This window comes from Spea bombifrons, chromosome 1 (genome assembly GCF_027358695.1).
Source record: "Spea bombifrons isolate aSpeBom1 chromosome 1, aSpeBom1.2.pri, whole genome shotgun sequence".
In the NCBI taxonomy this organism is placed as follows: domain Eukaryota; kingdom Metazoa; phylum Chordata; class Amphibia; order Anura; family Pelobatidae; genus Spea; species Spea bombifrons.
In genome coordinates this window covers 153474183-153500608 of record NC_071087.1, presented here as the reverse complement: position 1 = coordinate 153500608, position 26426 = coordinate 153474183, and the positions used below count along the sequence as shown (strand labels likewise).

The 26426-nt window shown below is 44.7% G+C and overlaps 1 protein-coding gene across 1 annotated transcript in view; it reads left to right on the top strand.

The window, feature by feature from the left end:
• Nucleotides 1-5286: 5286 nt before the first annotated feature.
• NIPBL (NIPBL cohesin loading factor) overlaps nt 5287-26426 on the top strand; it is a 57256-nt gene continuing 36116 nt past the window's right edge. The window contains exons 1-2 of the mRNA XM_053448119.1: nt 5287-5802; nt 26195-26338. Of these exons, the coding sequence (XP_053304094.1) occupies nt 26275-26338 (64 nt within the window). The 5' untranslated portion in view covers nt 5287-5802; nt 26195-26274. The remainder of the gene's footprint in view (nt 5803-26194; nt 26339-26426) is intronic.

The window sequence follows — 26426 nt, the reverse complement described above, 5'->3', positions numbered from 1 at the left end:
GTCCATCTAGTCTGTCCATTTCAGTTCTTGGTCTTGTCTTAGATTCAGGATAGCTTTATCCCCATCCCATGCATGTTTAAATTCCCTCGCTGTAATAGCCTCTACCGCTTCTGATGGAAGGCTGTTCCGTGTATATATGTTTGTTATGTCCTGTCTACCCATTGTACAGCGCTACGGAATTTAATGGCGCTATATAAAACTATTTTAAAAAAAATAATAATAATAATTAGAAGTTTCTTTCAATACATATATTGTAAACAGATAGCAGTTCACCGCTTGCCACTTCACATTAGGTAAGAGATAATGGAACATTTTTTGTAACATAGTCTTCTGTAAACGGAATGAACACATCAAACATTTACATACTTTGCATGATGTAAAAAGACATTTTGTGAAAGACGCAGGGTGAGAAATAGGAGAGGTGCTGCGATATATCACATTATTACCCTGATCCTGGACTTAACTTCTTATGGCATTATTATGGCATTCACAGTTCAGCATATCACACACATATAAGGGGCATACCTGGGTAGGGTATCTGCAGCTCTCCCTCTTCTGAGGGACAGGGTTATCTGTGCACAAAGAGCCATGGACACCAAAGGACAGGTCAGCGGATAATAAACCTTTATTATAGTTGGTAAAAGCAGTGATGCTAATGCAACGTACAAGTGAAGCCCAACCGCCACGATCTGGACAGAAGGGGGTCAAATTCTATAATTGTGTTCAAAAATACAGATTTCAGGAAGATTGTACCTCTGGTGCCCCAGCTTTAAAACTCCCACCACTCTCATCAATTTGGCTGGGGTGATTTAAGGGTGGCACCTGTTGTTACGGTTACTGATTCCTGTGTGTTAGCCGAGATCAGAAAGTTTTTCCCCGCATGTTGTTTAACTGATCTCATGATAGATCCCCTGGCAGAAAAGAGCCACTTTTACCCACTTTTTTTACTCTAGTTACCATAGTAGCAATTAGCCATATTAGGCTGCCTGCTCCATGGACTGACCACTGCCTAAAGGGAGCCCTTTCCTTATATGCATACCTTGAAAGTCGACATCTTATGTTCTCTGGCTCTGTGTGATTATTTCATCCTATTTACTAATTTCTCATCTTGTTTAAAAAAAATACTAATTATGTAAGTCTTGCCACCTTCTCACAGATCACAGCTCCCCTAAGAATAATTATTCACTTTTGATTCAAATAACTATAAAACTGTAAAGGTGGCAGCTCACCTTTAAAATGCTTAATAAAAGACTAGGTAAAAGAGAGAGAGTTTATCGAGCTATCTCTACCCATTAACTATGAGGGTTTTTTTTTTGTTCTTTTTATAACTTTATGCTGATTTATATTTGTAAATATTAATTAACAAGAAAAGGTTTATGGATCATTGTTTGATATTTTTTATCATGGTTATATATTAAGGTTAAAAAAAAAATCTGTTTCACTTTTTATAACCTATTTTCTGGTCATTTCTACCACGATATGACTTGTTAATACCGGTATATTTTTTAATAGTCAAAGTATAACCATAAAATCAAATTTAACGTAAAAGAGACAGAAGTAATTGCTACATTTCAGTGTGAAATAATGTCTACTTAGGAGAAAACATTGCATTCCTAAAAGAACCAGACTCACAGCCATTATGGGCTATTAACAAAAAGATTTGCAATAGATAATAATCAATATGAAATAAATGAGCAATTTAAACATTTTCTGCCATAAAACAGAGCAAGAAAATATACAATATTCACCTTAATAAAAGTTGTCACAAAGATTACATTTTTACTCAGGCAATAAGGTAAGGGAATGGTTTTAGTAATAAATAGATTATTATTATTATAATTATTTATTTTTTTACCCAGACAATAAAGTAGAGGAGTGGTCTTGGTAATAAATGCAGCATTATTATTATTGTTATTATTATTATTCTTATTAATTGCTTTACCCAAGCAATAATGTAAGGGACTGGTCTTAGTAATAAATTAATAATAATAATAATAATAATAATAATAATAATAATAGCTTTACCCAGGAAATAAGGTAGGGGATTGGTCTTGGTAATAAATGAATTAATAATAATAATAATTGCTTTACCCAGGAAATAAGGTAGGGGACTGGTCTTGGTAATAAATAAAATAATAATAATAATAATTATTATTATTAATTGCTTTATCCAGGAAATAAGGTAGAGGACTGATCTTGGTAATAAAGAAAATAATGATAATATTATTATTATTATTATTAATAATAATAATTGCTTTACCCAGGAAATAAGGTAGGGGACTGGTCTTGGTAATAAATAAAATAATAATAATAATTATTATTATTATTAATAATTGCTTTACCCAGGAAATAAGGTAGGGGACTGGTCTTGGTAATAAATAAAATAATAATAATAATTATTATTATTATTAATAATTGCTTTACCCAGGAAATAAGGTAGGGGACTGGTCTTGGTAATAAATAAAATAATAATAATAATTATTATTATTATTAATAATAATTGCTTTATCCAGGAAATAAGGTAGGGGACTGGTCTTGGTAATAAATAAAATAATAATAATAATTATTATTATTATTAATAATAATTGCTTTATCCAGGAAATAAGGTAGGGGACTGATCTTGGTAATAAATAAAATAATAATATTATTATTATTATTATTAATAATAATTGCTTTATCCAGGAAATAAGGTAGGGGACTGATCTTGGTAATAAATAAAATAATAATATTATTATTATTAATAATAATAATAATTGCTTTATCCAGGAAATAAGGTAGGGGACTGGTCTTGGTAATAAATAAAATAATAATAATTATTATTATTATTAATAATAATTGCTTTATCCAGGAAATAAGGTAGGGGACTGGTCTAAATAGATATTTCTCCATGCTACATATATCCCAGTTTCACAAGATAGGCCTGTTTTATACATACATGGCATCAGACGTTTTGGGCATGTTGCATTTAATGGACAGTTTTATACGGCCAAACTGATTTCCAAGGTCCCTCTAGATATGTATGTGTAGTTACATAATCTCCTTGACACTCGCACACTAGTTATGAATATTAACAATGGGGGAAAGGGGACATGGTGGATGCGGTGGGGACAAGATAATTGATTTAATCCTCCTCTTTCCCACCAGCAAAGGGCGAGGAGATAAGGTTTGGAGCACAGGTACCCCTTAAGCCTTTCTATAACTACCCTAAGCATGGTGGAAAAGGGTTGAACTGTAGATGAGGGGCATTCCATACCCCATTGTAGCTTTTCCTTTATAACAGTGAATCATGGAGACTTGGCACAGTTATGGCGCCATGTTAGAACACGTATGCATACACCATGCATATGAATTATTCTGGTGATAGGCCGTGACGCTTCATGGTCCATTTCAATGCGTAGCCTAGCATATCTGCACCCGGAAGCCTTGTCTCTGAGGAGTTGCCTTGAATGCCTCCAAAAGGAAGATGAAGAAGAAGCACCTGAATGAGGCATAATAACAGCGTTATATTTTACCTAATAAACATCTTTCTTCCATGAAAGACCTAAGCGCTACACACTAGCCAAGCATAGCGAATCTGCCTGTTTTTGCCTAAAGATCTGGCCGACGTTTTTCGTAACTGGTGTAAATGACCATTTTCACTCCACTTTGTTCAAAACCATTTCCACCAGGTGTCTTTCAGCCACATTTCCCTGCCCTTTATTCCAACGTTAACATCATCCCTGAAAAAAAATGGGGCCGACTCCTTGATAGTTGCACTATAAATACAGTATATATAAATAAAAAACAGTCCAGCTGCAAGGATAAGTTGTATCCTTCAATAATATACATATTAAAATACACGCCATCGTTCAAAGGTTTGGGGTCATTTAGCTGTTTTCATGGAAATTTCTAGCTGTAACATAATTCCAAAAGGGTGTTCTGAAGATCAATCAGCCTTTAAAACCTAAACTTGGATTAGCGAACACAACGTGTCATTGGACCACAGGAGTGATGGGAGTGATAAAGAACCATCGGAACACAGGAGTGATGGGAGTGATAAAGGACCATTGGAACACAGGAGTGATGGGAGTGATAAAGGGCCATCGGAACACAGGAGTGATGGGAGAGATAAAAGGCCATCGGAACACAGGAGTGATGGGAGTGATAAAGGGCCATAGGAACACAGGAGTGATGGGAGTGATAAAGGGCCATCGGAACACAGGAGTGATGGGAGTGATAAAAGGCCATCAGAACACATGAGTGATGGGAGTGATAAAGGGCCATTGGAACACAGGCGTGATGGGAGTGATAAAGGGCCATCGGAACACAGGAGTGATGGCAGTGATAAAGGGCCATTGGAACACAGGAGTGATGGGAGTGATAAAGGGCCATTGGAACACAGGAGTGATAAAGGGCTTCTGTACGCCTATGGAGATATTTCATTAAAAATCAGCTGCATTTCCAGCTGCATTAGTCATTTACAACATTAACCCTGTCTGCGCTGGATTTCTGATCCATTTCATGTTATTTTAATGGACAAAACATGCTTTTCTTTCACAAACAAGTAAATCTCTAAGTGACCCCAAACTTTTGAACAGTACCACACACACACACATATATATATATATATATATATATATATATATATATATATATATATATATATATATATATATCTTAATGATGGTATATATATTAATGATGGTAAATGCATATTTATTATTTTCCCATTGAATGTACACGGCACAAATTATATCAGTAAAATTTTGAGACACTAAAATGTAATTTCATTGATAAATTTCAGGTTGTTTTGCATTTCGGATGATTTATTCTTCTGGTATAAAATCATTGCCATCGTCTAAGATGTGTTCCTGCACTTTGAATTAGGTGAAATATTATTGAAGCTGACTGTGCGGCTTCCTTTCCAAATCATTCCAATAATATTTGTTATTTCAGCACAATGAGACAGGCAAATGAAGAGCTGGGTTTATTAGGCAGCCTCACATATATTACACAATGTAATATATAAAATGCATTTCATTTCATGCACAGGAAGTAGCAGTGTTGCTATAACACATCACAGGACACAGGGAAAGGCAGTGTGTAACACACACCGGAAGTGGTGTAAGTTTCTGCTATGACACAGTCTAGTGTGTCACACAATGCGTGTGTAGCACACATTACAGCCCTGTGTGTATGAGCTCACAGTGTCACACACACCGGAAGTGGCCCTGGCTCTGGCTGCTCGGCGGTTTGGCGCCGGTGGAGGGAGTCCTTCGTGCGGCTGCACTTCCGGTCGGCATTTTGTTCTGAGGGAGAAGCGTATCCCGATCCCCGGAGCGCCGTGCACCAACCGGACTCCTCCCCTCCCCCTCCCCAAAACACCGGCGTCCTCCACGACTCCCCCTCCCCGCTCCCGGGGTCCAGGTTGCCCCTCTACACCCCCACCAAGGGCGCGCTGTACCCGGATTAGCAGCCTGCGGGCTCCTCAGCGCACGGATACACGGGGCCCTGTCCTCCTGCGAACCGAGCGGCCGTGTCCGGGCTGAGCAGTGCACGACGACGGTGGTGGAAGCGGCGGGTGTTGTTTGTTGACGAGAGTCTCGTTACAGCGGGCGGGAGGGGGCAGGCCGGGGGGAGGAGGAGAAGGGATCGGCTCCTTCCCCGCTCCCCCTCTCTCTACATGTCCGCCGCAGCCAGGCGGAAGAAGCACCATCCCGGATTATCTTCCCTCAGCTTGTGAGCACCGTCTTCCTACGGGGGGTGGAAAGGCCTCTCTGTCCCCGCTCCCCTGAAGGAGCCGCCCGGAGGCCGCGGGCTCAGGTAACTCAGCGGGGCACTAGTACCGAGCGCGCCCCCCTCAGGCCCAGTAAGCGAGTGTGGGGGGGTGACTCTCAATTCGGCCTCTCCTAGCAAGCCGTACCGGGGATAAGTGGTGTAATTGAAGGCTCGGGCTGGAGGCCAACTAACAGGCCCCGCTAGGCCGCTACCCAGACCCGGATTACGGGAAGCCTGCGGGGGCGGCCTGATCTATGACAGGCTACGGCCTGAACATACTCTCCTGAGCCGGCTTCCCAGTAAGCTACCCAAAACCCGGGGTAGAGGTCACCTCCTGGGTAACCTCGGGGGCACGCTCGGTTTATGGGAGTGGGGTCCTTGTATGAGTGATATGACGGGTAGGGAACTGGCCCTGGGGGGCATACTCGCCGCCTGGGCTGCACGGCATTCATTGTGTAGCTGCTTTGTGTGTGTAATTTTCTTCACAGTGAGAGGAGGTAAAGTTGTAAAGCGTGGGAGGCTGGAGACTCATCGTGTAGACCTGCTTTTTTCTGCAACTAACCTTGTGGATGGGAAATTTTGGATCCTAAAATATGATGGTCAGCTGAGCCATAAACTAATTTGCCAGATCCACCTGTCTTCTTATCTTATCTCGTATAGTGTATATGTGTGTGTGTGTATATATATATATATATATAATCTATCCCACTTAAATGGTGTGCAGAGAGGGTTTTAGTAAGCAGGAAAGTCTCTTTGGGGTTAAAATTCATTCAGCTCCACTGGTTCAACTCCTTGGTAAGCAATATAGCCATGTTAGGATTCTCCAGAATTGGGGAATTTAAAGTAGCGGTGGTCTAAGCAATATAAATCCGTACAGTGTGATGGAATCCCCATAAGTGTTACCCATAGGTGCTTTCAATTAGTATTTGCGTGTATGACAATTTCTAGTTTTGTCCTGTGTCTATATGTGTATGTATGTATGTATGTGTGTGTATATATATATATATATATATATATTTGTGCAGCGTTGTGCATTGGGAGTTGCAGTCACACAGCAGGTGTGAGGAGATCACCCGGCCCACATCCAGTCAATACGCATTATTAGTGACATGGGCTGTTTTTTTTAGTGTTGAGTTGCCATGGTGTGTTTGCTGAAGTGGGTGTTATGATCTCATCCCCAAAGTGGGTTACTCCCTCTTGTCACTGTAGTGAGTGAAAATTCATAGTTTCATATAAACAAAAGTTTATGAATTTGCATTTGTGGATTGGGTGATAGAACAAAACATTATTGGCAGTGAACCCAGAGTCCTTGTTAAAGTGTGTGACTTGGGTCAGATCATGTACAGTAACCTTTATGAGAAAATGATAATCGTAATCTATCTCTGGGTTGGATTTTTGTCAAACGCTATAAACATCGTTCGGCACAGTTGACTTTAATGTATACAACTGAAAAGTATTTTACGGTGAATGTTAAGATGTTGGACCATGGGCCTGTGCAGACCTTCGGTGACCTGTCTGCACATCTTTTTGCTTTTAGAAATGTCCCTGTCATGCAGATCGTGTGGGACATAATGCATTATATTCTGGGTGTACATTTCTGTACTTCTAGCAAAGACAATACCTGGTGATTAAAGTAGGAGACAATTGTTACAGGACAGATACAGCTCTGTCCTGTAGAATGAAGAACACATTTTTTGGTTCCATTGGGTATTGTTTTCTCCAAGGTCTGTGAGGTTCTAGGTCTGAAAGACCCGTAGCTTCTATTATATAATCATTCTAATCGCCCGAACATGGACAATGTACCCTCGGCAACGAAACTGAATTCTATATGGGTCACTAGCTTCCCTCAATGCCCGCGCTTCTGATAGAATGGTACTGATGCTCACTGAGTGAGAGGCCAGCGCTGGCTTGGGGCTCGTGTGTCATGCTTGCCATTGGCGTGTGTGGCTCGCCATGGCGGTGCGCTGTATGATGCATTGCATGTGTGGTAGTTTTTGGAGTGACAATGAGCGCAGTTAATGGGTCTCTCTGCTATTATTTGTTGTGATCTTGTCTGCATTGGTTACAAACCCAAGGCAGTGTTTGTGCGGCCAGCGTGTGTTGGCAGATGGTGTTAACCTGTGGGTTGCCAGATCACTCCCCGCCTTCTGATTTAACCCTTTTGAGTGGAAGATAGGTGGGAGCGGCCATCTGGCACTTAAACTGTCTATAAGCCCATTGATTGTCCCTTTAGTATTGATTGCTTTGCAGATCATGCACGTCACGGGTTAACACTTCGGGGTGTTTTTTTAAATCCCTCTCGTTACCGGCGGTCACTCTAAGGGGGGGGGGCCTTGGGGTTTGTGTGTTTAGTAGACGGGCTTGCTCTGATGAGTGTGACTGCGCGGGCGTCTTCATTAAAATAGCTCTTTATGTGCTTTGCTGTGTACAGCTGTATTGTGGCACGCGTGGAGTGGGCCGGTGACACTGCCAATCGGAGGGTCTCATTGGATGCAGTCTCCTCCTCGCTGTTTGTTTTCGCGGCGATGCTGCCCGGTTCGGATGCGCGGCTGCTGTTAGTAACTCGCAGTAATACACACAGCGCGTCCTCAGAGCTTTTGTGTTACTTTGTTTCTGGCAGCTTTGCCTGTTCTTTACCTGACCCTCCTCTCCGCCCCTGTAACCCGGCCTCTGCCTGTCCCCTCCTTCCTGCCTTTGTGCTGCCGCCTGCTCCAGCTGGGGCTGCTGAGGCTTTAGGCCTAGACATGCACCTAGCCGCATCCCAGAGAAAGCCGCCGCTGCAGTCCTTCCCCGTTAACTCTTAAAGCGTAAGAACCCATTGGCAGCCGCTTTGCCCTCCTCTCTTTCCCTGGTAACGAAGGGGTTATATCCCTAATCACACCCCTGTCTGTTGCCCTGCCTCTGCCCTCCACCCCACCCCCTGCATTCCCAGAGCAGTTCCTGGCCGGGCGCCAAGCTGACGAAAACAGAATAAAAAAAAAAAAAAGAGGCCCTGGGAAAGCATCTCCCTCCCCTCCGAACATCCGCCCACCGCTTTACTTATAAACTCGCTGCTGGTTTCGTCATCAGGCAGCGACGCGGGGCTGCGCTGTTTGATGGGGCAGGTTGGTTTCTTTTAGCGCTCGCAGTCTCGTTGCGATCGGGACACCGTCGTTAGTTTGATAGCGGCTTTTCTGCTCTGATCCCCTCCCCTTTGACACCGTGGAGTGGCGCTGATTAACGCTTATTGCGAATGATGCAGCAGTGTCAATTCTGTAACTTTGCCTTGATTGTAGTTCATGTATATCCGGGCTGTTAGCTGTGCAACAAGTGTACACAATGTCATACATTTGGTTAGGTAATGTTGTTTGAGTGCACGATCTGATTAGCGTGTGGGGCACGATGTGATTTCGTACTGATTATCCCTGCAGTGACTTTAAGTGTCGCCCAATGCCGTGTTGTATTCAAGTTCTTTGAGTTACATCATTTAAATAATGCAGTGTCGTGTAATAAAATCAGTTACTCTACTGTTGCCTATTTTTTAGGCAAATATGTTGCTTTTTGTATCCCAGAAAGGGAATTAGTTGCTGGAGACTAAGCTAATGTAACAAAACATGCCAAAGGCTAGTGATAAGATCTTAGGCGGCACGGCTTCCTGGCCCCTGGATATGTTGGTACAAACCGGAACTAGTTCCACAAGTTCTTTTTCTGCTGGAATTCTGAGGGTGTGATTTCTCAGAGATAAGTAGCTATTCCTTTTATGCATCGCCCAGTAAAGTTGCAGTTCTCAGTACTAGCTTGGGCAGATGGTAGCCTAAGCAAAGATGTGGCGGTTGCTCTTAATTGCGTTCCATTTGTTTTATGTCACCCTTATTTAACACACTACACAGAGTTGACGGGGCATAAATGCATAAACCATTAATGAGGCCGAGAAAGACTCAGCAAAAGTAGAGAAGCGGTTAACTAAGGCAATTTAGCATTGGCTCTCATTGAAGAGTAGAATGTGCAGAATGGAGGACGGATGTGCTAAAGGAATGATGAGGCGATTAGGGGCTATGGTGAGAAATGGCTGAATAAAGTCAGGGAATTGTGATGATTTTTGTATTGCACAGTAATGTATTTGGAAGGTGCTTTTAATTAGTCTGTCTTCCTCATTTTGATTACTATGTCCCTTCATTGTACACCGTTAGTGTGTGAAAGGGCCAGCATATGCCTGCCCTCTCTCTCTCTCTCTCTCTCTCTCTCTCTATCTCTATCTCTCTCTCTCTCTCTCTCTCTCTCTCCCCTATTGTAGAGCTGTGATGCTACAAACATTTCTCTAATGGCTTTTTGCTATATGGCCGTGTTACAGGCCTCAGTAGAAGTTAAGATTAATGACTGTTACAGGTCTTAGTAGAAGTTAAGGATTTAACTACGCAGTACTAGTAGTTTCTGTTATATAAGATTTATTGTTTTAAGATTAGAATGTTTTTGCTATTCTGTAAAAATGATCAACAGCTTGGCCTTGGTGATTTTTCTCTCCTGAGTTTTTTATGACCGTTAGTACTATTTTTGAGGTAGCGATACGCAGGTCTAGTTACAAAATTTTATATATGCAGACCTTTGTTTATAGACCGAGGGATTGAAGCTAGACTTCATATCGAGACTGACTGGTATGTTTATTTTTTATGCATATAAGTTTTAACAGGCATTCTATGTTATACTCTGTTTTAATTTTGGATTTCTGTAATTTTTATTATTTTTAAATAAATTACTATTTTGAATTCTCAGTCTTATAATTGTGCTCACGATTTCATCTATTGAATGTGAGACCTATCCACATGTATAAAATTGAAATTTGGTAACGTATCACTTAGGGGGGAGAATAACCTCTTTTTAAGACATTACATGGGAGGAAAGGTGTGAACCCATCACAGCCGGTGTGTTATTGGAAAGTAGGGACGCCTCTTAACAATACAGAGGACTCGGAAAGAGCACAGAATTATTTTACTTCTGTTGATTTTGTTTCACCTGCCGCTGCTGAAGTGTTAAGCAAATAAAATCCCAGGCTTGATTTGTCCTGTGCTTATTTTACCCCAGAAGAGAAGGGTTCAAAGGATCCCTGACTAAATCCACTCCTCCTGAAGGGATACTGGTCGCAGTAATATATGGTGTCTGTAGCATTTTACAGAATATCTCCATCCATTGGCTTGGTTTGCTTTGAGTCCCCGGATTCTTGTACAAATACATTTTTGCTTTTGTGTTAACTATAAATACGAATACTATGCGCATTCACTGCATGCATTCTCTCTCTCTCCTCAATAATTCCAATTATTGACAATAAACAGGGCTCAGTTAATGCACACCTCCTATACTGCTATCGTCATCTAATTTAACATGCAATGTGTAGAAGCAGAATGTTACAGAATGATGCAAACACATGGTTCTGTCATGTGATCAGATGTTGTCATCCCGCTTCTGTCGCCACCACTTCCTGGTTTTTTTTCTGCTTAGTTTTAAAGTACGTCTTCATGTTGCGTGTATTAAAGCAAGTTATTCGTGCCGCTGTGTAACTGCTATGGCAGCGTATTCTCATGGTAGCAATCTAATAGTGACAGCGCTTATCGTATCTGTTCCTTCCCTTCTGATATGCCCTGTTGGGCTGAATCTTCGAAATAGTCCCTTTTTGTTTTGCTGACATTTAGAGATATAATGGGAAATGTGAAATGTATCGTCCATGTCACAAGTTGTATGAGGTCATCCGTTTGATCAGCAGGGCTTTTCCATATTATTTGTGTGAAATTATAACTGGAGTTGAGGTCTGTAGGCTTGGTGGATTCCATTTGCACGTCTCACTGGGAAGAAACAGTTTTTGGATTCGGGGTGGCTTTATGCCTAGCCCATGTATGTTTAAATTCTCATATAATCTATAGAACTGGCTGCTTTCTAGAAATGCCGGCAATACTTCCCAGAAAGCTGATGGTGAGTAAACATTGGTTATCTCGTAGCTCTTCTGTATAGGTTTTTTTTTGTCATGTTTACATTTGAGGTCAAGGACCGTAGACTGTAACGTTACATGCGGTTTATGGGAACGATACATTTCTTCCTTTGCGTTGGATTTCTTGCTGACAGACAGTGTTATGAGACGTGGTCATCCAGAAGCCTCGCAGACTGCGCAATCTGGCACCTCTGATCGTGAATCCAATAAATCTCGTTATCCGTAACACCGTCACACATTACAAAAGCACCAAACCCATATTACTGAGTCACCTTATTCATGATTAAGAAGAACACCTGATCGCTGGCTTTGAAATACTTGCCGCTTGAAGAGGTTTAGTTAAGTCCCGACTACAAAGTGTCTGTCTGGTGCAGCCCAGCATAAGAGCGGATTATCCGACTCCCGGATGCTGGCTGGCATCGTATAATTGTATAGGGCTCCCTTTATGTTTTCAGGCCTCATAAAATCAGCAAATCCATGCATGCGTCTCTTTAATGGGCACTTTTTATATGGCTATTACTCATGTACATTTACTGTTTATGGTACTAGAAATGTAACTTTCAGGAATTGGGTTACGTAACCCGGCTGCCGATACCTTTATGCAAAGCATCCTTGATGGACTAACAACGCTCGAGAGAGCAAATGAATGAAAACGGACTTTTATTTGTTATAATAAAGTTTACGTCGCTCGTTGAACGTGTTAAACCTGCCAAGTATGCAAATGTAGCCGTGTGTTTGGAGGCATCTGTCATTGATGGGCTATAACGTCAGAGGATTGTGGGAGTTGTAGTCCAATAATGTGTCTTAGTATACGGCTATCACCTGCTGCTTTTTTCAGTAATAGCCTGGCTCGTTTTGCACGAGTAAAATAAATGAAACCAGGTTTATGCTTGAAATGCTTTGTGATGTTTTTTTACTTTTTAGGATTCCTCGTTCCTGTCGCTGCATGATGTCACGGCTCAAATCTAGCTCTGTTGTAGGAGTGAATGTTATTCTTCTGGGTTGTTTTATGTTTCTGGTAAAATGACTTGATTGTGTCATGGAGAGGTGTTTAAACACTGAATAGTACATACTAAGGACTCTCTAGCCGGTACTAATTTTATTCTGGCATGCTCTGTAGCCCTAGAAAACTCAAGCTTTGTCCTGTCTGCTTGTGTGACCTCATAGTACATCAACGAATGGAGTTTGGTTATGGTCGGGTCTAGTGGCGTGACCCCTGACCTTTTGGTCTGCGCATAAATTACCTGCTGACCGATGGGGAGAAAGTGATTGGCTTTATTGGGAAATGTCATCTACATGGCTTTTAGCGTTTAGCATGTAAGTCATCCCGGCAGTGTTTGATAACGCATAGCGAATGCATAGAAAACGGACGCAGGGGGTTTGTATGTTGTTGCTTCGCTGGTACACGGGGACAGACACGGGGAGTTCTTACACGCCACGCGTTGTGAAGACTAATGCCGTTCCCAGTGACGGATAAAGCCTGCGGCCGGACTGGACGCTTAATTGTTATCTGTTAATTGTTATCCGTCTTCGGCTCTGCCTCTTATCTGCTGGAACGCATCAGACACCTCCGAGTATTAGAGTTCACATGATTGTGATGGATGTTCATGAAGTATATCTTCAGGACTCGTTTCAGTGAATTAGGAGTATTATAAGTATAATCCTTTCTGTGATCTGATCAGTGGGAAGCTGACAAGTAAAACAACAACAAATATCTCTGTGATAACGAACCTTTTATCTCTGCTCTTTATTTGAAACGGTCCACAGAACGTTAGTCTTGTTCTTGTGCTTTGGAGGCGACTCTAAAATGTGCCTGTATTATAAACAAATACCGTAATAATTACCGGGGGGTTTATGGAAAATGACTGATTTTGCATAGGAAGACTAGCCGCTGGGATGTGTTTAGTTTGGGTGAGTACTGCTCTATACTTTAGTCCCTTGACGTTGCACTACAGGGGCAATCTAATGTCCCTGACACCCCTTATAAAGAAGAATGCTTGTTAACCCCTTCTTTTAATGGAGGTGTTTTTGTGCCCAAAAACCTGAGGCATTTTTACGTTAGGACTCTTTTCTGTCTCTGACCGGTCAGCAGTGCGCATAACGGATGAATGGAGCGTGGTGTTCATTGTGGGGCGTCCGCTCTTAAATGTTCCCGGGGGCTGCCTTGGTCAGTCCCCTAACGCAAACCATGCTTTGACATTTTACGGCATTGATAGGGTGTTGGGCACCTTTCTTAATGATGATTTAGAATGTCATGAAGGTTTTAAAGGGTTAAAGTATTATGTACTTTTCATGTGTTCTTCCCAAATGAAACAGAAAAACTATTTTCTGAGACACAAGCTGCACTCCTGCTTCAGCAACTGCCCCCTTCTCTGAGAGCCAACATGGAGAGCGACGAGACAGTAATTCTATCAAACCGCTCGCCCCAAATGCCTCTTCACGCAGTACCTTTTCTGTGGTCTCGGGGTAACTGCCTCCTCTCTCCCCAACATCAGGCGCCGATTGCCTCCAGCGGCTGACCCTGGCAGTGCGGAAGAATTACATCCATCTACTCGCTGTACTGACCGTATGATACCGCAAATAGAGTTCCACCCGGCTACTCGCATACAAACCCGCGCTATAGAATGCAATGGCAGTGCTTGCCGTGCATGCGCACGAGGGTCCGGTGCTGAACCTGACTGCTGCTGAGAAGATGTTCAGCCAAACGCATGCAATTAGCTGGTGTGTGGGGGATGGGAAGGGGCCGAATGTATATGGGGAGATTGTGCAGAATGTAACGGACAGCTGTCATACATGTTACAATCATCTCACAGCTGTCATACATGTTACAATCGTATGAGGAGTAGTGTGTCCCTTTTGAGGTGCAATTTGTGCCATTATTATTATTATTATTTTTATTTATATAGCGCCAACAATTAATTAATACAATACATATATTCAAGGGGGCTGACAGGACGGGAATTGACAGACTGAGACAAACCGATACATTACGTGCAGAGACTGGGCTCGCAAGCTTACAATCTTAAGGGAATGGGGTGACAAACATAAGGCACAGAGAAAGGATGCGTTTCAAACTGTGTCGTCATGGTTTTCCAGTACTTTTCTTGAAGTTGTAATACATGCTGCGTGGACCGTAATTAATACCGGATTCTCTTCCTCTGTTTTACTAGAAATCGGTTTATTTCGTTGAAACGTCTGTACGTTGCACGCTCCGGCTGATACATTATGTATAGTTCTTAATGATGGCGCGGCTTCTCCGTGGAACTTCTGTTGTAATTGATGAATGAGCAGAAGAATAATCTCTGAATGGGAGTGAAAACGTGCTGCGTTGTGTTAATCTGTACCTAATGGTTGTGCGCTGGATTTCTAGGTATTCCTTGTATGCGGTTCTGTATGTGACGGGGTGTTTCGGCTGCGGGTTGTGTATAGTGTCCGTCTGCATAGTGTATATGGGTATTTATGGCGGTTACTGAGGAGAGACTGCAATAAAATGCGCGTAATCTCTGTGACTGATTAATAAATTCAGGCTGCCAGGTGGGAGGGGTGTTGTGAAAACTCTAGTGAAATGGTAAAAATATTGTAAATTCTATCCTGCTCTATGCCGAGATGGCAATTCAGGCTGATCGCTGGCTACAGCTTGTGGCTTTTTAACCTCGAGGCCCGGATCTGATCTAAAACCCAGGAAAGTGAGTGCTGCTTCCCCCGTTTTTTTTTGGGGTGAGATACCCCGGGTGTGCGGCGCGCGACGTTCCCTTCGGTCTGCGAGTACCCGAGCCGTGTCTGCGGTTACTTTGCTGAACGCTATAGTTTCTCTTTCTAGCGTTCTCGAGTTTGCTTGAAAGGAACAGCCCTGATGTTACGCCTAACCTGTGAGACATTGCCGTCTTCCCTTCTGCCGGGTTAATAAGCTGCACATTTCAATAAAAAATCTGCCGGCCTTCGGAACCAGCCTGTTCCGCGTGTGACACTTTACTATGTAAATAGGAACGTCGCCCCGCGTTCTTGGAGTTTCGTGTGGTCATAATTTTCCAGGCCTGCTCGCTTTGAGAGTGGAGTGCGTGTGTTTGAATGTGTATCTGTGTGGCTGAGAGTGATGTGGTTTGAGTTTATATTGGTGTGGTCGGTGTGAGTGTACCCCCTTTGGGCGAAGAGTAGTTGTGGTATTTGAGATTGTCGGTGGTCCGCGGGGATCGAGTGGTCAGCGTGTTCTGTGAGTCCGAGTAATCGTAAGCGGGGCGGTTTAATGAAGAGGATTCTCCCCGAGGAGCGTGAGGTTTAATAAATGGGGAGGAGATTTTCTGCCCCATACAAAATATCAGATTCCAGGCCCCGGCCCTTCTACACATATGGTTAAGCCGCGTTCACGCGGATTGATTTGTACGCCGTGTTTTAGTTTATTGTGTGAGAAAAGGCCGTGCTCTCGAATCACCCCTTATACCTGATAATCACGCGACTCTCTCCCCGTGATTATCTCTTACTTTGTATCTTGGCTTATTTTACTTTTCAATCCCATTTTAAGCATCTTTGGAGATCGTTAGCCCATATATTTTATATAACTTTTTCCCGGAGCCCACAGGACTTGGAGATGCAGAGAGACCCAAAGATGACTTTTACGCAGACCTAGAGGCAGGAGTGACTGCATCCGCCGCCCGGCTGCCGAGTCTTCCTGTAACCACGGCTCCTGCAGGACCCAAAATTGCTTGGTGTGAATAGGTCACAATGTGATCGTTCGTAGTAGAATTGTCGAAAACCTAGTTTTATCTCATTTTGTTCCAATAAACTCCCTTTGACAACAATGATGGCCTCCAGGTCTGTCATATTTTGGGTGACTTTGCCCCTCAAACACCACACTGAGCTGATTCTTTACGGCAATGCTAATGAAGTCCAACCCTCCATAGACATTTATTGGTTGCCATCTGGCTTGGTGATTAAGATTGAGCGGTGCACCCCACGGGCCGCAGACTCTAGTGTTTTGTGATCGCTGTTAAGTTGGTTGACGCGGCGATGAGAGATGGGAAGGTCTGGGGGGGGATAGGTTTTTTCTTTACAATGATAAATAATGTTTGACGTGGCATTCAAACTACATCAATACCTTTGTGATAGATGCACCGTGTCCCCGTCCGACCGGCACCAATCACGCCAGTTTAAGTTTGTTCGTTTGCAATTGGTGTGAAGCTGTAAATCTGATTGGGCGACTGATCGCTCTCCGTCCAATCCATGTAGGAGGATTAGAGGAGATCTTTTGTTTTTTTGTGTTTGTTCCCAAAAAGGGGGGGGTTCCGGTTCTCATGTATAGCTGAAAAGTTCTTAATGTACTGTATACAGACCTTGTAGTTTTAAAAAGCAAATTTTAGTTTATTTACTGGATTTTATTATTAATTTTATTTCAAGCCTGATGCTTTTATATACACTGGGTACATGAAATGCAGTGTAAAAAAAAAAAACTCACTCCACTCTTCCATATTTTTTTCCCCATAAACCTTTTTATTCCATGGCTTAAAAAATTCTGGAAAAATCTCTAGCACCGGCGATACGGCCGCTTCTAACGCACCCTAATTGCCGCCTGCTGTTCTGTTGAAGGTGGCGCTCTGTGAGCCGTGCCCGGCAGGGTGCTGTCACGCATGCTTCGCTCGTCAGGCCGGTAGCTCGGCCGTGCGTAGAAGCGCCAGGTCGGACGGGCTCTGCGCCAGATGTCGTGCTTCAGCTTCTGCAGTAGTACAGCTCGTGTATATTAATACATTGTCTGGGCCCGTAAGGCACAGCGGAGCATGCAGGGCATTATTCGCTCTTCGGTGTTTAGTATTTTGCTCGATGTTCCCAGTGATTTTATGTAAATAAATGCCACCCAACCGCGGCCAGCAGGGTCTAAGAAAATATGTTGAAATAAGTTGAATAAACTTGCTTTGTGTAGTAATAATAAATTATTTAGATTTCTTAGATTTGTAATTAACGTGCGTATGGCTAACGGGGCAGTCTGCGGGGTGGGAGAGCCCCTAATATGCATTCTTCCAAAATGACAGAACAATTGGATGAGGCGGCCCTCTGCCTCCATGCTCCTTCTGTTCTTGCTGCTGATTGGCTGCTTGAACCTGCCGGTTAGGGAAATGAAAAATACATTTGAAAAAAAGACACTACAATTTAAAGGGACCACTCGGCTCTCATACTCACTAAAGTCCGTATGGTGGCCGGAGTGCCCATTTAAACATCCCTGGACTGCTAACTAAAGCATTGTGGTGGGGTATTAAAAAAAAAAAAAACAGAAGCAAACCCCCGCTTAAATGTTTTCAGTGTTATCCTTATTAATACAGAAAGGGTTAAAATATCTCCTAAAGTGGAGATGCTGCGCATGGAGTAAAATGTCTCACTCGCTCTTAACTCCAAAAGATGCCTCCCGCTATGTGGTGGGATTAATACTTTCCTTGGCTGAAGGAAGGTTTGGGGTTTTGAGTTGTTTTCAGTTTCAAACCCATTTGAAACCTGTATTGGGATCTTATATGCGGTAAGATGACGGGGTGTTATTCACTATGCAGTATGAAGGGCGGGGTGACGGTACAGCTTGTGATGGAGTTCCATTCGTTGCATATGATGCCAGTATATCCCTTTTATTGATGTGAATGTTACAGGCCAAGTAAAATGGTTGAGCTAGAATTCCCGTGGCTGTTCTGAGACATTCCGCGTGGGGGGGGTTTGGCGGTTCCTGTAGGTTAAGCCCCGGCGAGTCATTTGGCAACATTGTAGATAAATGATATAATGTAACTTTTTATGCCTGTACTGGGAATTAGATTGTAAACTCGTTCTACTTGGTTCCACGGCCGGGTAAAGCTTGAACGTCCCTTGGGTGGTAGTCTGGGGCAGTTTGTGTAGAGCGGGGTGCTGCCAGAAGCCGGGTGCTGCTGTCCGGACGGGGCGCCGGATTCTCGTTTTCTCGCCTTACGACGACGGCCTCTTTCTATTTACCGCATTTCACCCCTGGGTCGTGTTGCATCATCTGCATCTGAGATTTAACAGCACAGACCCCCGGGTGCATGCGGACCGTGCATGTTTAGTATATTTACAATAGCACTGATTTCTATGTCGCGTGTCCGGTGCGGGACTCGCTGGGTTTAGTAAATAGTCCGTTGCTTGCCGCGGTGCGTTTTGGGTCATGTTACATTCATCAATGCGGCTCGGAGCTTGGTGCCTGTATGTGGCGGCAGTCAGAAGCGGTCTCTGTGATCGCACTTCACGTGACGGCCGCGCTCCCTTTTATTCCAGTCTCCCTCTCTCATCCCGGCTCTGTGACGATTGTCTGTTTCCCTTTTTGGTTTAGGTTAGTGGGGGCCGTGTCACATTTATCCCTTATGGAATCGGCCCCCGTGTATCGCTGAGAACGGTGACTTCGCTGTAGTTTGTGTTCCCCCTTTTGTTTTAGGTTAGTGGGGGGCCGTGTCATATTTATCCCTTATGGGATCGGCCCCCGTGTATCGCTGAGAACGGTGACTTTGCTGTAGTTTGTGTTCCCCTTTTGGTTTAGGTTAGTGGGGGGCCGTGTCACATTTATCCCTTATGGGATCGGCCCCTGTGTGTCGCTGAGAACGGTGACTTTGCTGTAGTTTGTGTCCCCCTTTTGGTTTAGGTTAGTGGGGGGCCGTGTCATTTTGTTTAGGGCTTCACTGGGTAGATCTTGCACCGGTATAACCATTAAATGCTTGTGGCTGCGATCCAAGGGCTGGAGTTTGTCTTCAAATCTCCATTATTTGTCCCGTTTTAATGCCCTTTGTGCAGTATCTGATGCTGAATGCCGCTAAGATTACTCTTCACTTTGTTAACCTTTTATTTTTATTTTCTAATAACTTTTTTTCATCAAGTAAATCTCAAATTGTCCGTCTTTGCTTCTTGATTGCTCCCTGAGAACTGCGACTGAAAAGACGTGAACTAAAAATAAAAGCACGTTTCCACAGACTGGTTACGATTCCTGTGTCTAGTGCTGTGTGTTAGTGATACCCTCCCCCACCCTACAGTAACACATTGTGGAGAGACCCACGTCTGTCCACAGACAATGCGAGACCCTCCCCGAGACCCCCAGGGGGGCCGCTGCTATCTGCACAGTCTGCGTCCAGCCATAAAGTATGGCAGACTCTTTACGCTTTGTGCCCGCAGTGCCTGCATCGAGCGTAAGGAATACTGCCGTTTTTATCAGGTCTATAAAGCCTTTAGTTATAGTAAACGTGTACTCAGTGTTTAGTGTAAGGAGCCGGGAGTGGGGGCGAGGAAGCTCCTAGTTCATTAACTATTAGGGAGAGTCCTCCCTGATAACCCCAGGAATCACCCAAGAGCTGCAAACATCTCAAACCTTTAACCCCTTCAGACCCAGGCCAGTTTTTTTTCAAATTTTTCCCATATGTTTGTTAAAGCATGACTCCCCCTTTTCTGTATTAGAAGAACCCGCACAAATGGTTCATCGCTTTGTTCAGAAGTAGGGACTTCTTTTAAGATCGTAGAAATGCATAAAATATAATTAGTGATAAACTACATTTTGTGCATTTTTAATTAAATGTTTTCTATAATGTAGGTTCCACAGCTGAACGATGACCCAGTTTATGTTCAGCATATGTTATGTTGGGCAAGAGGGCCGCATCCATCCTTTTAAAAATATGTAATATATAATATATGTAAAAAAATAGGTAATATGTAGACTATTGACTAAAGGCGTTTGAGGTTAATTATTTTTTAGAATTCTTTTGCATGTAGCTGTAGGGCTAAAGAGCACTTTTGTGTAAATAAATCAAATATATATTTTTCACAGTTTCCAGTGCAGTTTGCGTTGAGATCCCTTTAGGGACATCTCATACGTGTTTTTTTTTTTTTGTTTGTTTTTGAAGGGGGGAGAAACTCTCCTCTCCATCTCTCAATACATAGGATCAGCCAGCAGGGGGAGCAATCAGATTCCTGCAGGGTCTGGCAAGTGCCTCCTGAATCTCTCCTGTCCTTAAGTGATCCTCCGGTGGTTTTCGGCCCGACACCCATCAGAAGGGAATGGCATTGCGTCATCGGGCATTCCTTGCATAGCTGTGTGTGACGCGTCCCGCCGCTCGCCCCGGAACCAGCGATGCTGATCCCCCCCCCCCCGTGTAGCGGCAGGTAGATGTCACTGCAACAAAGACAGGGCGTACCGGTGCATCCGAACGGGCGGTGTGTCACGTCTTTTAAGGATGTGCCTTTATGTTCTAAGGGGAGCAAAGATTGTGTGTGTGTGTGTATATATATACATACATACATACACACATACATACACACATACATACACACATACATACACACATACATACACGTACATACACTCAGGTCCCTATTAATAAATACCGTATTATTCTGTATAGATGAGCACGTCTTTTTAGCGTTAAGATAAGGCTGCCATCTCTTCCTCTTTTCTGCTGAAGCACCATCGTAGTCACTGTTGACTCAACGTGCGAGTACAGACTGAACGCACGTACACTACATGCCGACGGTGTACAGAGTGCTGTGCCTGCTTCTCTAGCAGCTGCCGATGTGGAGGAGGAAAACGAGACAAGAACGGGCCTCGAGAACACCGAACAACTCAAGCGAGAAGCTCTTTGGCTTCGTGTGTCAGAATCTAGAAAAAGCGATCCAGACACCAAAAGTCAAGCGTATACTCGACTTCATACACTTTAGTTTAGGCTGAACGGAGACCTCGATAGCCTGCTTTACAAGTGGAGCTCCAACGAATTCATCGAGTTCAAAGAACAGGCGCCCGGCCTGAAGATTCAACGAGTGGCTGATTGAGATATACATTGTGCTGGGTCTATGTAGACTGATGGTCAGAGGGGCGAGTATATGAGGTAGGAATCCCTGCAGTCTCTATTTTGTGCGATGGATGTGCACCGCACCTTTAACCTGTTAGTGGCTGGGAAGCATGCAGAGCTTTGTGTTGAGCAGCGCTGAGTATGTGAATGTTAAGCCCCTTGCGCTGTTTAAATGTTTAGGACCCCCAGCGGATATCCATCAGGATCTTCTGCACTCAGAAACGGGAGGCACTTTTACAATGTATCACTTTAAGGTGAAACGGTAGCGTGCTGTGCATCTCATATATTCCTCCCCACCAATCAGCGCTTTCGATGCCACCTATGTTACTTTGTGGCCAGCAGTAAGAAGCTGCCGAGTCTGACGGATCTGTCTTATTAATTGTTATGGAATGTGTTGGCCGTTTCCCGGTCCCGTGGTGTTTAATGTGACGCTAAGCATTTCCCCGACCCATCCCCTGATCTCTTTCTGGATCGTAGTTCTTGGGTGAGCTGTATAAAGCCCCTTTACTCAGACATAGAACACGCCGGCCGGTGCAAAACCCGGCAACCTCAGGAAATCCTGCTGCGAAGGAAACCCGTGCTTCACGCGACGCCGTCAGACCTCTCAGCGTCGCGTAGGAAGCAGGATAAATAAAGTATCCGGCTCCGTCAATTAATATTTGTGATCTGCTCGCCTTGTGATCAGAGTTAAATACCCGCACGCGACCTTTTATCGACGTGTACCGCGGTTGTAAAGACCCTGTGTCAGGGTCTCCCGGGATGTGCTGCGTCGGCCCCCCGGGATATGCCGTTTGTGGTCTTAACAGCCCGACACGGTGTGTGACTCGCCCCCCGCAGCTGCCGCCACCGGAAGTCTGGTCTGTTATTTTATTTCATGGAAACGTCTGATTTTGGTCGCGTTGGGCTGCAGACACCTGTCGAGTTTGTCGTTATGGCGGTCGCATGTGTATTAAATAAAGAGCTCTTCGCATTATAATGACCGGCGCTGTCACCCGCAGGGTCACCGCTTCATGGCCGTTTGTATTGTACATGTTTCGGGCTACGGCTGTTAATGTTCTGTATCTGCAGCTTGATAAGGAATTCCACGCTGATGCTGGTACGCGGTGTGTGAATAAATGCCGAGCTTGTTGGGTCAGAATGTAACGTTTAGAGTGAGTACCCGCGCAGGCTGCTCGGAGTTAAAGGAACGCTGGCTTTCTGCACTCTCTTAGCGGATAAGTCCGTCCTGTCCCCGGGGATTTCGCTGCCAGGAATTGCCACGTTTCTGGTGCGGCTGAGGGTCTGTGTCCGGCGCGGCTGAGGGTCTGTGTCCGGCGCGGCTGAGGGTCTGTGTCCGGCGCGGCTGAGGGTCTGTGTCCGGCGCGGCTGAGGGTCTGTGTCCGGCGCGGCTGAGGGTCTGTGTCCGGCGCGGCTGAGGGTCTGTGTCCGGCGCGGCTGAGGGTCTGTGTCCGGCGCGGCTGAGGGTCTGTGTCCGGCGCGGCTGAGGGTCTGTGTCCGGCGCGGCTGAGGGTCTGTGTCCGGCGCGGCTGAGGGTCTGTGTCCGGCGCGGCTGAGGGTCTGTGTCCGGCGCGGCTGAGGGTCTGTGTCCGGCGCGGCTGAGGGTCTGTGTCCGGCGCGGCTGAGGGTCTGTGTCCGGCGCGGCTGAGGGTCTGTGTCCGGCGCGGCTGAGGGTCTGTGTCCGGCGCGGCTGAGGGTCTGTGTCCGGCGCGGCTGAGGGTCTGTGTCCGGCGCGGCTGAGGGTCTGTGTCCGGCGCGGCTGAGGGTCTGTGTCCGGCGCGTCCGGCTGCCGTGCAGAGTCTGCAGTAATTTGTGTTCAGGCTCTAGTGTAACGCTGGGTGCTTTTCTAATAGGCCTTACAGATAATCTGAAGCTCTGATTCAGATTCTTACCCCGTTCTCTCGGGGGCTGCTAACATCTGATAATAAGGTGGCTTGTGACTCCCTCGCCGCGTGTGCTCCGTTATTTCTTCCGGCTGGGATGGTCGGTTGTAAATGTCACCCCGAAGCTCTGTTTCTTCTGATATATAGGCGATGTTATATTCTGTTTTGAGCAGATATTGCCAACCCCCCCCCACCCTGATTCAGCGTCATTCTAATAAGAATGGTTGCCGCCTCGTCGTCGTCCATACGCGACCATCTGAGAAGGGACGGGATTCCCGCGTGTACACGGAGGACGTGAATGTACCCTGTGCGTGTGTTCATACGCTTAATGCCAACGGCAGCTGCGTGATAGAAAACAGTAATTGAAGTTAAACTTTCCGCTTTCCTGTTTTATTTGTGTGTAGATTACACTTTCAGATGAGAACGTGGGTAGAAAATCTGGTGGCGGGGGGGGGGGCATAATGATGCAGGACCGAGTTTTCATGGTCTGGTTTCTGGCACTTTTTAAAGGAAAATGTGTGATCTTTATGCAGTTTATATATGTGTGTGTGTATATCTATATATATATATATCTGTGTGTGTGTGTGTATATATATATATGTATATAATGTATGAATACAGTGCTGTAAGTTGCCGCACTCTCACTTTTTGCATTCCTGTTGTCCTTTTTCTTTACTTTTCGTGTAAAAATTATTATTAATAAATTGGTGCCAGGCCTGACAATTGGTCTTTTCACCATAGCAACGAAAGAAATGGTTCTGCTGATTGCACGATTCCAGTGGTTGCCATGGTAAAAGCACGTGTCACTCTTTATTTGCCTCGCTCGCACTCGTTGCACGTCTTCCTATGTCTGTGTAGAAGAGCGCTCTGCGTTGGTCTCTGGCGTGGGGGTCTCGTTGCCCTCGTTTAGGAACTTGTTTCGAGGCTCGTCGTCTTTGCTGCGGTTCTGGAAGCGTTCGGGTGTCCGATGCGTGTAACGGCTGTTGTTACTTTGGGGGGTTGTGACAATGTGACGGTGCCTGGGTTGCGCATGCTGAAGACTGCAGGATTAGGGTGTTGGTGTACCTTAATGGCCACGTGAGATGTGTGGGTCCCTCTATAACCATCAGATCATTTTTATGAAAATAAGGCCCCCCTCCCCAACAAATGCTGAGCGGAGGCCTGGCGTAGCGATACATTTCCACGTGTGCGTGTGTTCTGCATGCGTGTGCCGGGGCGTGCTGGTACGCCGGGTTTATGTTCTCTATGTGCTGTATCCATGGATTTAGTGTCCTCTCGTTGTCTGTAAACGTTCTGTCCCAGGGTCCCGCTTCCGGAAATGCTTTGTGACGTGTTCGCTACCCGCTCCAGATGTGACTTGGCTCCCGTATGCATCATGGCTGTTACTATAGTAACAGACTTCAAACTCTGACACACGTTCCTGTACAATATGTCTTGTATGCCTATAATCCTCAATGCAATAGAAACTATTTTCCCCGCCAGATGCTGTTCATGTTGGCGATTATTTCCCTCATTTCTGTGGCGCTTTCTCTCTTCCCTTTCCTGCGGGGGGGGGTCAGTATAGATATGGATGCCGTTCTTATACTGAACGCGTGTCTCTTTAGACATCCGTCTGGCGGCGGGCGGCTGTCGTACTCGCCTGTGGAGCGGGGCTGTTGAGCGGCTACTGTTGTGATGACCGTAATAGCCTGATGCGATTTAATGTATTCCGTTCATCCACACGAGTCACTGAAAACAGTTCTGCATAAGGAAACAGATACTCGGTTATACATCACACATACTGCAGGGCATTGCTTTACATGTGCCGATCAGTAACGTGAAACGCGTTGGTCTTCCACACTGGCGTTACTCTCCGTGCTGCAAGATATTTCTGTCATTTTGTGTTCCTGACCCTCTAGACGTTGGGTATCGTCATCATACTCTTGTGTTTAGCACTCTTTCACAGTAGCTCTCGTTAAGGTTTTTTTGCTGATTGTTACATTTTACTGTCCCGTGCACTAAATAAACACGTATATCAGAGTTCAAATACACACCGTGTTATATGTACGATGGGGGGGGTAAATCTCCCTGTTGATTATTCCTTCGCTGTCCGGAGTCCTTTAATGTGAATATCAGGTAAGGGCCGGTCTGCCGCAGAGTGCATTAAAGCGCTCGTGACGCCCAGAGGGTCCCTTTATCTCCGCTCGATATGTTTCGATGCACCCGCTCGCGTTTATTGGCCGGCGTTCATTGGCCGCGTTATAATAATAACGTTACAGCGGATGATATCATTGTTTGAAAGACATTATTTTGAAACTTTTTTTTTTTTGTAGCGTTTTGTTGTCTTGTAAGGAACCCTTTGTACAGCCCCACGGGATATGCTGGTGCTATATATATATATATAGCTCCACGGCTTTTAATGTGTATGTAACTAATTATGTGTATTCTTTATTTTTATCTATATGGCACTGTGCATTTACACGGGTCTGACAAAACCAGTACGGGCGTACAAAGCATGATTATTCCTCCCCATTAGGTGGAGAGGGCTTTATTACAGTAAAGCACATGAAACTTGCTTGTTGGTAACGGTTTGCCATCGCTCCAGGAAGACCTCTGAAGGATTTTGGGGGTAGAAACGTTTTTTTAGGTTTCCGGTTTGTTGTGCCGGCCGCCGGCGGGGATGGTTTTGGGGAGTTTCTCTCTCTTTCTGGGATTGTTTGTTTTTGGTTATTATAAATCTGTACTATTGACATCGATAAAATGTTTGCTGTCATCGAAGGCTTTCACACACTAACCCTGCTCCTGTTTTTCCTCCCCAGTGTCTAAGAGATGGGAAGTAATGACATCGGGCGACTCGTTTGAAGTACCTGCGTAGATACGGCCATCCTACAGCTTCAGGATGAATGGGGATATGCCTCATGTTCCCATCACGACTCTAGCGGGCATTGCTAGTCTCACAGACTGTAAGTCTCCGGGTTCGTTCTTTGCTTTTGCGTTGTAACAAATAGAAGCTGTAAATAAACCCCCCGTGTATAATAACCCCCCCCCGTG